The following is a 13,523-nucleotide window of genomic DNA, read 5'->3' as shown; positions in this document are numbered from 1 at the left end:
TAGGCAGCAGCACTGAGAGATTTGCTCCTTTCTTTTGGGTGACTTCAAATGTAATTCGAGACCCTAGACTCAAGAATGCTATTAGAGGAAAGAATTAGCGAAAATATTTCTCCCATTATTGCTGCAGAAAATTTTGTCCATGGAACATCAGGAGTTCAGTGCATTCTCCCTATTACATTCAGTTGACCTTGACCGATGTTTCAAATATGTTGCAATTTGTTTTGCTTCCTGTAATGCCACTAATCAAGTCTGAATGTAAATGTCAGCCCACTGGGCATTTTTTTTTCTCTTGTTCCACGTCTTGGACCCCTCTGCCCATGCTATACTATTTTGAGTATTAAAATTTTATGTAGGATTTATGTAGGATCACATGTCACTTAACACAAGGATACAATGTAGAAGTGAACTTTAATGCTGCCACCATTGCACACAGCACAGTGTATTCACACGGTCCTGGATGGGGTGGCCCTCCTCCACCTGGGCTCTGTGGATATTCACTTGGTTTCTAGGATACAAACCTCCACAGCCTGTTGCTTTACCCACTGGAGGTGGTAATGCCTTGGCTTTATCTACACCAGCATCACAACAAAGGCACAGGAATCCCTTTACCACAGACACCCTTGGTATAAAAGGGCCTGTCCCTGACCAAAATGTTCTGTGCCATGACTGTATTTGACAAGCCAACAGTCTACTATTCAGGGGACTTTGACAATTATGAGACACTTGCCTTTCCTGCGGTGTTTGGCAAGGCAGTTTCTCTTGATTGCTATGAAGTCTGTTTTGGAGAATTATGAAATTTTATATGACTAGCATTTCAAGGAGGTGAACTCTTAGTAACATTAAGTTGTTTCTAAGCCATGTGGCATCTTTTCACTTATCCCACTTTCTATGACCTTAACCAATAAAATTATTTTTTCCATTCATTGATTATTACTTGTTTACTAGTTGGTTAAATTTGGTTTGGAGTAAACCACTTGCACACTTCCAGTTGTACTTTTGATGTTACCACAGAGGACGAGCCCAATTCCCAGAAACAAATAGAGCCAATCGGGATGAGATGTTGTCTCCCAGGGAAGCTCATTAAAGACTGTGTATTCAGAGGGTTTCTTTGGGAGCGGAGTGGTGCCTGGTAGGTGGGTCTGATCCTGTAGGTGTGACTGAGAATGGAAGAAAATAATACATTTTTAGAAGGAAAGTAGATGTTCAGCAAGTATCAGAGCTGGGCACTACTGTTGCACACCTCTAAACTCAGTGACTTGGGAGACTGAGGCAGGAGGATCTCAGATTCAAGGCCAGCCTCAGCCACTCAGTAAGACCTGTCAATGATCACACCTATTCTTGATGAATAGTGCAAAAGAATGAAATAGACAATTTGCTTAACTACCTTCTTATCCTTTGTTACCTACAGAAGCAGATGCTCTGGATACCATTGCAGAACACTGATTCTGGGCAACTGGAATACTATGGACTGAGAACTCTCAAACCATGAGCCAACATAAATCTTTGCTCCTCTAATTTGTTTTTGTCATGTATTTTGGTCACATGATAAAAAGTTGCCTAACACAAGGTCATTAATGCCACCTTCTGGCAAATAAATTTGTCTATATAATGTACATATCCTGAAATTTTTGTAGGTCAATTTAATGGTAATGGAGTCATTAACCTGATGGAGAAAATGTTTTTGTTTTTGTTTTATTTTGTACAGGGATTGAACCCCAAGGCACTTAACCACTGAGCCATATCTCAAGCCCTTTCTGTATTTTATTTAGAGTCAGGGTCTCAGTTGCTTAGAGCCTTGCTGAGTTGCTGAGGCTGACTTTGAACTCACAATCCTGAGCCATTGGAATTACAGGTGTGCACCACCATGTCTGGCCAGAGAAAAAGGCAGCACAACATTCAGGCAGTGGCATGGATATTGCTTAAACTTAGTCTAGTTTATTGTGAAAACTGGAAGCAAAAAAAAAGAAAAAAAATTAAAAACATGCAATTTGGCTGTGAAATAAATACATGCAAAACTGGGACCAAGGGAAGTTTGATTGCTGAAGAGATTATAGCTATTTAATGGAAGATTCATACTGAGCACAGTGACAATAGGAAAGGTGCCTTGAGGCATCTCAGGAATCCTCTCAGGCTCAAGGATGTAATCCTCTACACTAGTTTGAAAGAAATTGCCTTAGCAACAGACTGGGGATCCCTGCTTACATCAAGGTACTTAGAGAATTGTTTCCCCAGTATTCCCTTAACCATCCTTGCCATTTAGACACCCATGCCACTGCAGCCGTGATCTGAGAGTGACCAGCTCCTCCTGGAGCTGACAGCATACTTGGGCATCATCCATGTCATGTTGGTTTGGCAGGATTGTGGGATGGTGGAGCTACAGGGTCACAGAGGCTTCTCCAGAGATTTCCAAGGAAGGCCTGGGAGGCCAAGCACTTTGTGTCAGGGAAGGGCTTCTTGCATAAAGTGCCTGCAAGGGTGATACATGAAGCTGAGAAAGTGACACTTCAAGTGCAGAGGAGACCCCAGGAATTAAGGGTGTGTGAAATCTGGACTATCTCCTGAATAAAACTGGTCAGGGAGCAGAGCCAGCCTAAGAGAGAGGTCTTGTTGGCAACAAGGTCATGGGGAAATTATTCCCAGGCCCTCTGGAACTAAGCTCTTGCCACAGCATGCTTCAGATGGTAGACACAAGCTACAGGAGGAGACCAGCGCTGGCACACCTGCCCCTCTCAGTGGGGAGGACTCTCTTTCCACTCCAGAGTAGGGTCAGTCTACCCAGGCTTTTGCTGCAGGGGAGGCTCACTCACAGTAGGGAGGCCAGTGTGTTTTGCTCACTCTACTCATTTAATTGACAACCTCAACCAAAACACCCTCATGGAAACACCTAGAATGACAGTTGACCAAGTATCTGCACAGCTGGTGGCACTCAAGTTGATAAGGTCAGTCATCACAGTTGGTGTTAGGGATTTTACAAGGCCAAGGAGATGGAGCCGGGTGGGGTCAGTGGTCCAGTCAAGGAACAGAGAAATTCAGGGAGCACAGCGCTGGGCTTGGAACCTCCTTTATGACAACACAGCATGCTTCAGCCCAGCTTCTGCGTCTGCTCCCCCACTGTATTCAATATTAACAGGTTCATATGATTTTAACCAGAACCTTAATGGATAGGGTACTGATATTACTTCAATTTTTTGTAATTTTTATTAAATCTGTGATTGTAACCTTTTTAAGTGAACATTTAATGTCATTTCTTACTATAACATTTAAAACATTACCACCACTCTTTCCAATATTAATAATAATAATAATAGTAATTATTATTATTATTATTATTATTATTATTATTATTATTATCATCTTGCAACACAGGGGTCTGATCTGAAGGGCATTCTATCACTGAGCTACATTCCCAGACTTTTTGTCTTTTGAGCAAGGTCTTGGTAAGTAAACCAGACTGGCCTGGAACGTGCGACCTCCTGCCTAAACTTCTGGAATCACTAAGATTAGTCATGCACCACCATACTCAGATTATTTTTAGACTTTTTAACATCCCAAATTGTTTCTACCTATTGACTTTTGTAACTAATGCTTCAGCAGACATTGGTGTCCAAACAATAATCTGTTTGGGAACCAGTTTTCAATTTTTTTTTGTGTGTGTATACACCCAGGAATAGAAATGCTGGGTGATAGGATGATTCTAGGGTGAGCATTTTGAGTGAACTGCACACTGTTCTGTCCAGTGGCCACATCATTTTCCATTCCCTCCAGGGATGATGGATGGGGGATTATTTCCATTGATCCACATCTTCACCAGTTTTCATTTTCCACACATATATATCCTAGAACGCATGGACCAGTATCTCATTGTGGTTCTGGTCTGCATTTCCTTAATGACTACTGACTACTGAAGTATTTCCTTTTGCTTACTCTCATTGTTTATCTTGTGTGTTGAAACACCATTTAAGCCATTTACCCATTTGTCCACTTGAGAATTGGATTATCTTTTTCTTCTTGTGTTGAAGGAATTATTGTTGGACACAATACCTTTATTTTACTTATTTATTTTTATGTGGTGCTGAAGATTGAACCCAGGGCCTTACACGTTATAGGTGAGTGCTGTACCACTGAGCCACAACCCCAGCCCCCTAAACTCTTAATTTATAATGTCCAAATGTATTGGACATTAAAACATTATTTTTTTTAAATATTAAAATCACCTTATTCCCAAGTGACTTGGGAAACATTTGCACCTTCCCGCACCCACACCCACTCCCACCAGTCTGAAGAGTGCATCTTGTTCTCTTTAACCTTGACTCACTCTTTAAAACACTTCTGATGTCCTTTCTTATTTATCTGTGGGCATTTTGCTTGAACTCCAGGCTTTGGTGGTGGAGAAACGTCAAACCATATCCTAACATTTGTAGAGTCTGTGAAGTTCTGGTATAAGCACAAATTTTAAATCAGCTTCAATGATCTTATAGGTTGTCATAAGTATAAACCATTTGAAAGTCCCCTCCAATCCTGTTCCTGTTTTCAATCTTTTCATTGTTTTTCCAAGATTTTTCCCTTGTGAGAATCATAATGAGAAGATAATGTAGAACTGACTATATAAGGCAATTAACTTTTTCTTGGTAATTGCACAAGTATCTGAAAATTCTTGATTTTGATAAATTGATAAAATTCAATCTCTTTGGGGGGATACAGAGATAGAGGTACAAATGGAGAGAAAGAAAAAAACTGAATCAATTAAGAGTTTAGGGGGCTGGGGTTGTGGCTCAGTGGTAGAGCACTTGCCTAGAATGTGTGAAGCCCTGGATTCAATCTTCAGCACCACATAAAAATAAATAAATAAAATAAAGGTATTGTGTCCAACTAAAACAATAAATATTAAAAAAAATTAAGTGGCCGTATAACCAATATGATTCTGCAACCTGTATACTTGGAAAAATGAGAAATTATACCCTATTTGATTCAAATGAATGATATGTCAAGATCATTTATTGTTATGAGCAACTAATAAAAAAAGAATTAAAGAGTTTAGTAAAATATAAGATTATATTTATCATTCAGTTGCTTCTGAATATGACTTTTGGGAACCAAATATGAAACTATGAACATTGACATGAGCCTGTGTATAGTCTTCACATTTCAAATTTAAAAAAAATAAAACACATAATAAATTTTTTCTTCTTCAGAAGTTCAGGCTGGAAGCAATTACTTCATGGTAGACTTCATAAATTGTGAATACACTATAACTTTGGGGGTTTTGTATATGGCACTTTGGTTCAGCCTCTTCAAAAAAAAAAAAAAGCTGGCTTCTTTGCTCCTTTAATAAAACATTATTTTTTGTATCCCATAGTTTCATGGAATCAAGGTATCAACTCTGAATTACAGTCGGTTTTCTTGTGTTACAAATAAGCCAGTACATCAGGACACAGTATTCTCAGGCTTAAACTGTTGGGTTGTCAGAAAATGGCCACATTATTTCACAGTATATTGTACATATTCCATGACCTCTTCGTGTGTGTGCATGTACAAACAATGCCTGTGAAAACGAACAATTTCCATGTGCTAGGGAAATATGTGTTTTGAAACAAATTTTTCTCAGGTAATATGAAGTATGGTGTGTCAGAAAACCTGGAATGTGTGGGTAACATATTCTTTAGAATAAATAGAAGTTTTCAGGTGGAACAGAATGCTAGGTAGAAATAGTGGGTACTGATACAATTGTAATGTGCACATGAGAATGTTTTCCAGTGAATTCTACTCTTAGGCAGTTACCATGTACTGACAAAAAATTAGAAAAGAAAGATTGAGAACATGACAGTTGATAATGTGGTTGGAAAGAGTGCAGGGTTTTCTAAAGGTAGAGCCCAGAATCCTGGGGTGCATAAGAATGGAAAATATCACTGTGCCTTCAGCACTTGAGTCTCTTCTCAGTTCCCTGTGCTCTGGACAGGAGGAGCAAACTGAAAGCAGGCCACCTGTGAGCTTATCCTTGCTATCTGAGGTTACAACTAAGGCCATGACCGTCCTGACCTGAACGCCTTCCCATTACCATGGTCCTCAACACTCCTTTGACATCTTTGTTTCTCAGAGTGTAGATAATGGGGTTTAAAAGCGGAGTGACTATGGTGTAGAAAAGAGAGACAAACTTCCCCTGGTTCTTGGAGTCACTTCTGGCTGGTTGAAGGTACATGAATATGGTGGTGCCATAGAAAATGATGACGACAACCAGGTGTGACGAGCAGGTGCCAAAGGCTTTTCTGCACCCAGTGGCTGAATTGATTCTGAGCACTGCTTGAGTTATGAAGTCATAGGAGACTAACATGAGGGACACAGGGACAATTAGAAAGATTACACTGGCCACAAAGAGTTCTGCCTCATTGAATGTCGTGTCCATACAGGCCAGTGTGATCAGCACAGGCACCTCACAGAAAATGTGGTCCAGCTTGTGATGACCATAAAGGGGCAGTTGCAGAGTGAGGGAGCACTGAATCATGGAGGTCATGAGGCCACTGAGCCACGCTGTGCTGGCCAGGGATGCGCAGAGTTTCAGATGCATGATGGCTGTGTAGTGCAGTGGCCGGCAGACAGCAGCATAGCGATCATAAGCCATGACCGCCAGGAGGATACACTTGGATGAACCCAACCCCATGGCCACATAGAGCTGGGCCACGCACCCAGCATAGCTCACAGTCTTGTCGCTCCTGTTCATGGTAACCAGCAGCTGTGGGGCTACGCTGGTGGTGAAACAGATGTCCACACAGGAGAGGTTGCTGAGGAAAACATACATTGGGGTGTGCAGTCTGGGGTCCAGGCAGGACACTAGTATAATGGTGGCATTCCCCAGAAGGTTCAAGATGTAAAAGTGCAAAATGATAACAAAGAGGAGCCTCTCCAGCCGGGGCTGATCTGAAAATCCCAGGAGAAGAAATCCCTTTTCCAAACTGCTGTTGGTGTCCTCCATTTCCCTGCAGCTTTCCTTCAAAAAATGACTAATGTCCTGGAGAAAGAAGGCAACGTGGTCAGCCTTGGTGACCCAGCTTTTTTGCTGTGGGACTATGTCCCTGATGTCGCCCCTGGACCTGTCATATAGACCTGTAGCCCTCTCCTCCAAACTTGCCCATCTGCAGGAAATTCTTTGCTCCTTTTTTCCTTCAGTAATATCTGACCCAAGCAACAAATTTAATATTTGTTTTATTTATGTTCATTTGCATATATTCATTTCCTTTTCTTATTTTTGTGTTCTGCCTATTTTACACAATACATTTGTGCCTTAAAGTTATACATCTATGAAGAAAATGACCCAGTGTTCTTTTAATACAAATGTTTTATTCTATGGGCATATGAAACTTGAGCAACTTTCAAAAGCTAATAATAAAAATAATTATTGTCAAATAGCAAATCAAATTAAAATTCAGAATGTGTAAAATGAAAATTGTGTGTATATTGTTGCAGGTCTATAACATCTATGTAAAACTATGTGAAAAAACAAAATCAAAATTAACAAGAAACACGGATAAAATAGAAGACTAAGAAAAATTATATACACAACCACTTTTAGCCAACTGGCATCAGAAGCACAATTTTCATCACATGTGTTTGTCCACATAGAAAAATGCGGGTTCCAGTGAGAAAATGCTCTGTGTGTGGCTGGTGATGACCCTTGCCCTACCCCCTGAGCTTCTCAAAGATGCATAGCAGATACGTTGGTTGTGTGTGTCTGTATCAGGGAAGAAGATGATCAATGTGACCCATGTAGGTGTCTTACACTTCAACTCTGAGTACTTCACTGCACTCGGGGAACTTGTAGAGATAGGTAGGAATATGTGTATCAGGGAGGTAGATAATAGAAAATGATGATATGGAGAGAGATCATCATAAAACTCAATGGGATACTACCTTATTTATGAAACTAAGTGAAGATTTCTCCGAAGTCAGAAGCTATGGAATTGAAGTCTTTTTTTTTTTTTTTTCTCATGGCCATGTGGAAACAAAATGATCCAAACTCCCTCTGTGGTCAAGAAATCATATAAAAACAGTCTTTATTTGAGCTGTGGACATTTAGGGGAGAATGAAAAAAAGTTCCTAAAAACATTTTGTCCATTCATTGCTAGTGTTGCAGATACAGAGAACCATTAGAATTCAACTGCCAAAGGATGCTACTTAAAGTTAATAGATCAAGTAGTGGAATAGGAGGCATATTTAGGGAGATGGTAATAAACACTAAGAAATATTGACCGAAATTGAATGATAAGAAGAGGAGCAGAGAGGAGCATTCCAGAAGCTGCTTCCTTCCTCCTTATGCTAGGGAGCCAACAGGCCTTGTATCCACAGCAAGACCGCAGGTAAGTTGGTCTTCACAAAATTACTTTAAAAGTATAGCTAAAAGGAAAATAATGCAAATACAAATGCCTTATTAAGTTTAAAAGCATTGATAGTAGATGACATAGTGAGAGACCCCAAATTTACTGGACATTTCATTAAACATCAAAGGGCTTCATATACCTGCTAAAGGCATAAGGTGACCAACACTGCCTCTCTACTTGTGACACACTATGACCAATGTCTTCCGCTAATCTAGGTCTTGTCTCTGCTACTCAGTTATCTGAGAAAATTTCTATGACTAGTGAATATGAAATAGTGCTCTGTTCCTCACCCTACTTTATTCTTCTTCTCTAAATATTAACAATCCCCACAGTATTTTTTTCATTTATTTTTTCATTATCTCTGAGAACAGAAAGTAAGATTCATAAAATGAGACATTTTACCTATTTTCCCAATAGTGATTCTTGAAAGATGACCACTGTTCCAACCTCAGAGTAGAGGCTCAAAAATATTGTTTCTTAAGTGTATTTGTTTATTTTGGGGGGAGGAAAGATTAAGACAAGGATAATCATTAAGGACTCGAAATATTTACTACTAGAAAGAGAGTGAAAAGAGAACATGTCAATGTTACTTTTAAAATAAAATACTACTCATATTGAAAGTATTAGTAAGGCATAAACAAGTGGTACCACATTCACCCATGATAACTAGTTTCATGGTGACAGATTTTTCATTTAAATGTCTTAAGAGTAATTGGTTATAAATTTTAAGAAATATGTATGATACATTTTTTCTACATCACTAAAAATTGTTCAAAGGTAATTCCTTCAAATAACTTTAAGTCATGGCTAGGAATAGGGAGTAAACTGTTGTCAGTCATCTTCTACACACACACACACACACACACACACACACACACACACTCTGAATGTCTTTCCTTAGCTTGAGAGAGAAGATAGGGAGACAAACAATATACACTTATTATTGCCACTCAGTATTTATGAAATGGCAAAAATACTGAGATATTTCAAATACTAAAGATATGTGATGTTCTATCAAACTTTTGAATACATGGGCATGTATGTTTTATTTTGTGTATATGCTTCTGTTTTTGTAAATAGAGAATTATTTCACATCATGTTGGAATTTTCTTTCTTTTTTTTTGCATTTTCTTCTATTAGTCCTTCAGATGCAAATATTTTCAACTTTGATTTTAAAGAATTCCTCAAACTGAACATTCTGATTACTCCCCATCTCATGCTGCCAAGCCCATGTCATTTTCTCAGAGTCAGGTTTTCATAAGCAAAGTTAACCATTCTACTTCTTATTCTTCCCCAACCCTTCATTTTCCGGTTCCAGCCTTCAGACCCTTGAGCTTGCTGTTCATCATCTTGGGTTCTGTGCAGAGCACTGATGAGTGGTGATTATGGGGCAAGAGAGGTGGGAAGGATTCTGGGCAGCTGTGGTCTTTCTGTCCATGGGTCTTAACTATAGGTTTGTGAAAGATGGTTTGGACTCTAATTCTAGCTTCAGAATTAGCACTGTGGTCTAAGAAGGTCAAGATAACAATTAAATTCAGAAGAGGAACAAGCTTTCTGATGCCAACAGCATTCTCTGCCTATCCCATAGCCTTGGGTCAAATTTCACTAACTTCTTCACTGGAGGCCTGGTCCCACAGATATGGAGTCTGCAAGGAGTTTTAGAGACCATTGCAGCACACTATGCCTAGAGCAGAACACTGCGCTGTGCACCTAGAGGTCTGAGAAGCACACATCCATTGTTTTTAACCCGATAACAACTGTCCATAGCCAGGCCCTGAATTCAGCTGAACAGACACCATCTGAGCATGGTGAAAGACTGCTGTGAAGCTCAAACTTTGCTACATCAAAGAAATGTCTGGAAAAAAGTTCAAGTCATCTTTATAGTGTAATGTGGACAGGCACAAACCCCTTTTGTTTAAAGTGTATTTCTTTTGAGACATTTAGACAACATGTAACTAGTAACTCTCATCCATGAGAACTAAACCATGTCAATTATAATATCAGTGTTTGCCAAAGACTGCTCCGTATAATAAGTGATCATCTTATTTGATCTACTTGACATGACCCTACACAGTAAGACCATCTAGTTGAGATTTGGGAAAGCTGACTGCAATTCCACCCTTCACTAACCTACCTAACCATGAGCATGGACTTTCTGGATTGGAGATGGGTTAGGGTTAGCAAGAAATTTCAGTGACACTGCAATTTTTATTTTGCAACCAATTTGCCAGTTAATATCCATAAACACATCTAAATTGATCTTACAGAAATGTCAACACTTTACATGTAGAATTTAACATTCATATTTCAATCTATTAAAATTCACATTAGAATACCTGATGTGGATGATGCCAGCTTCTTCTTTCTGGTTAGAAAACATTTCTGTGATTCCAATGATAAATTTCAGATGATATAGGCAGGGAAAAAAGTAAAATGCTAAAAAATATAGAAGATTTAATGGAGGGAGAAAAGGAACAGATGGCTGGCTCCCTTTTCCTCCTATGCAGGAGTTCAGATATATGACCTTCTTATTTTGGATAGTTGTGTATTTGGAAATCAGGAAAGTAAAATTCATAGAAAAGCATGTGCTGTGCTCACCAACTCCAATATAATGAATGTTTCTGAGAGCAGGGCCTCCCTATAGGGGGGTTAAGAGCCGGCTTTTAGGGTATGTTTTATTTACAGTGGTAACTCCATAGGGACCACCATCCCAAATCGCCAATTAAACTTTGGGAGGCTCATGGAGATTTTATGGTCCTGGGAAGACTGCTTCTGGAAATAGAGCCTTATAGTCCAATTGACCAATGCTCACAACAGAAATCTAAGTACAAAAACATGTACATTTAAATTTTTAAAAATGAGAATTTTATTTTTAATATTCAATAGAAATATTTTTATTCATCAACAAAAATTTTCAGATGGGAAGTTAAAACTAAATTGATTTATTCAATAAATGAAAACAATAAGATAAATATAAAGAAAAATGTCATATGGAAACAAAAATAGTTTAGAAGAGAGAGAAATATTCAAGGGAATTAAAATTCATATTGGCTCAGAAATTGGGTTATTTTAACTGGAACTATGAGATTATTTTTCCAACTAGATGCAAATGACCAGAAATCTTTTTATTTAAATTTTTTTTTTTAGTTATAGTTGGACACAATATTTTTATTTTATTTTTATGTGGTGCTGAGGATGGAACCCAGTGCCTCATACATGCTAAGTGAATGCTCTACTTCTGAGCCACAACCCAAGCCTCAGAAATCTTTTTTAAATTTAAAGTCAATGTATCTCTTTTTTTTTGGTACTGGGGTTGAACTCAGAGGCATTCATCCACTGAGCCACATCCCCAGCTCTATTTTGTATTGTATTTACAGACAGGTCTCACCGAGTTGCTGAGTGCCTCACAGTTACTGAGGCTAAGGCTGGGTTTGAACTTGCAATTCTCCTGTCTCAGTCTCCCAAGCCCATAGGATAACAGGCATGCACCACTGCACCCAGCTACCTTGTTGTTGTTGTTTTTAAATATTTTCTTTTAGTTGTGGTTGGACAAAATACCTTTATTTTATTTATTTATTTTTATGTGGTGCTGAGGATCTAGCCCAGTGCCTGCATGTGCTAGGTGAGCGCTCTACCACCGAGCCACAACCCGAACCCCTAAAGTCGATGTATCTTTATGGAATTTCTGTGTACCTATCACTATTATTACTTATGTCATGATTATTAGTAATAGAAATAAACAAATGCCTAGAATCTTCCTTCAAAGGTGGGTGGGAGATCAAGGAATTATTGAGGAGGAGATACTATAGATTCAGATCTTCATTTTACACTTGCATAACTTGAACTTCAGAGAATTGAAGAGCTACAGCCAACTTACACTGATTGTGTAAGGGGAGCAAAAAGTAAACTTTCACTTTTATACAAGACAAAGATTTCAACACCAGTTTGTTTTTCCCATATCATAGCCAAGACTCGACTGCCTGCTGCACATTGGATCATTTCTCTCTCTCAAACTCTACTTATTCTTTGGATGAATTGTTGCTCCAAATAATAGACATTTTTACAATTTTCAGGTTAAGGGAGAAAAAGTGTGAATGGGAAAAAATACATCTTTATTATTGTCCACAAATGTGCATGTAGTTTCTGCCACTGGTGTCACTCGTGTGGATGCGTCCATGTGTGATCCTGTTACAGATCTATCCTCAAGCACTCCATTCTTGTCGAGGTCCACTTCTGCTCATTTTATTATTACCTGTCATTTGTAGCATACTGTAGGACATTGCCCCGTGTGGAACAATTTGCTATAGTCTGTATCTTAAATATTCCCCAAGGCACAGTGTTAAAGGCTCCCTTCAGCTGTCACTGATGGAAGTGTGAACCTTTTAGAGGAGCAACAAGGTGGGCAGCCTCAAAGGAGATTACCTAGTGCTGGCCTCTTCCTTGCCCATAGCTTGTAGCCACCCCACGGTGAGCTTCTTCCCCGACCATGTGTTCCTTGAATTTCTGCCTTCCTTGCACTGATTTTGATTAATTTCGTTTGTTGTGCTTTAGTGTAGCTTTTTAATGGTCTTTGTGTTTTCATATTGCCATGCATTTTGGATTGGTGAAATTGAAGTACTTTTTATAAAACATCTAATATTTGTTATCATAATTTCAAATGCTTTTTCTGAGCTCAGTTTTCTTTCATAGGTACATTAATGACATATTTTAATTTTTTTTTTTTGGTACCAGGGATTGAACTCAGGGATGCTTAACCACTGAGCCACATTCCCATCCTTTTATATTTTACTTTTAGCAGCATCTCACTGAGTTGCTTACAGCCTCACTAAATTGCTAAAGCTGGCTTTGAACTCTAGATCCTCCCACCTCAGCCTCCAGATTCACTGGGATTATAAGCATATACCACCATGCCTGGCTGTTTTGATGACTTTTAAAATGTCATCCAACTCTGTATTTTTCTTTTAAATTCCATTATTACTGAGTTTTATTTTGAATATTTTCTATTACTATACTATTACCACTAACTTTTTAGTAAATCTGCAATGGATGATTTTTTATTAATCTTATACCACATTAATTTCACTTCACATGACTATAAATTTTATTTATGGAGTTTTATTTGGATTATCTTATCCTTCATGTCTCAACTTAATC

The 13,523-nt window shown here is 38.7% G+C and overlaps 1 protein-coding gene across 1 annotated transcript; it reads right to left on the bottom strand.

The window, feature by feature from the left end:
• Positions 1–5,998: 5,998 nt before the first annotated feature.
• LOC143389709 (olfactory receptor 2G6-like) lies at positions 5,999–6,967 on the bottom strand. The gene has a single exon (XM_076842580.1). The coding sequence runs from the start codon at positions 6,965–6,967 to the stop codon at positions 5,999–6,001; it is 969 nt and encodes a 322-aa protein (XP_076698695.1).
• Between the last annotated feature and the right edge of the window lie 6,556 nt (positions 6,968–13,523).

Source organism: Callospermophilus lateralis, unplaced genomic scaffold (assembly GCF_048772815.1).
Source record: "Callospermophilus lateralis isolate mCalLat2 unplaced genomic scaffold, mCalLat2.hap1 Scaffold_63, whole genome shotgun sequence".
NCBI lineage: Eukaryota > Metazoa > Chordata > Mammalia > Rodentia > Sciuridae > Callospermophilus > Callospermophilus lateralis.
The sequence above is the reverse complement of the archived record's forward strand: the minus strand, read 5'-3'. Positions and strand labels throughout refer to the sequence as shown.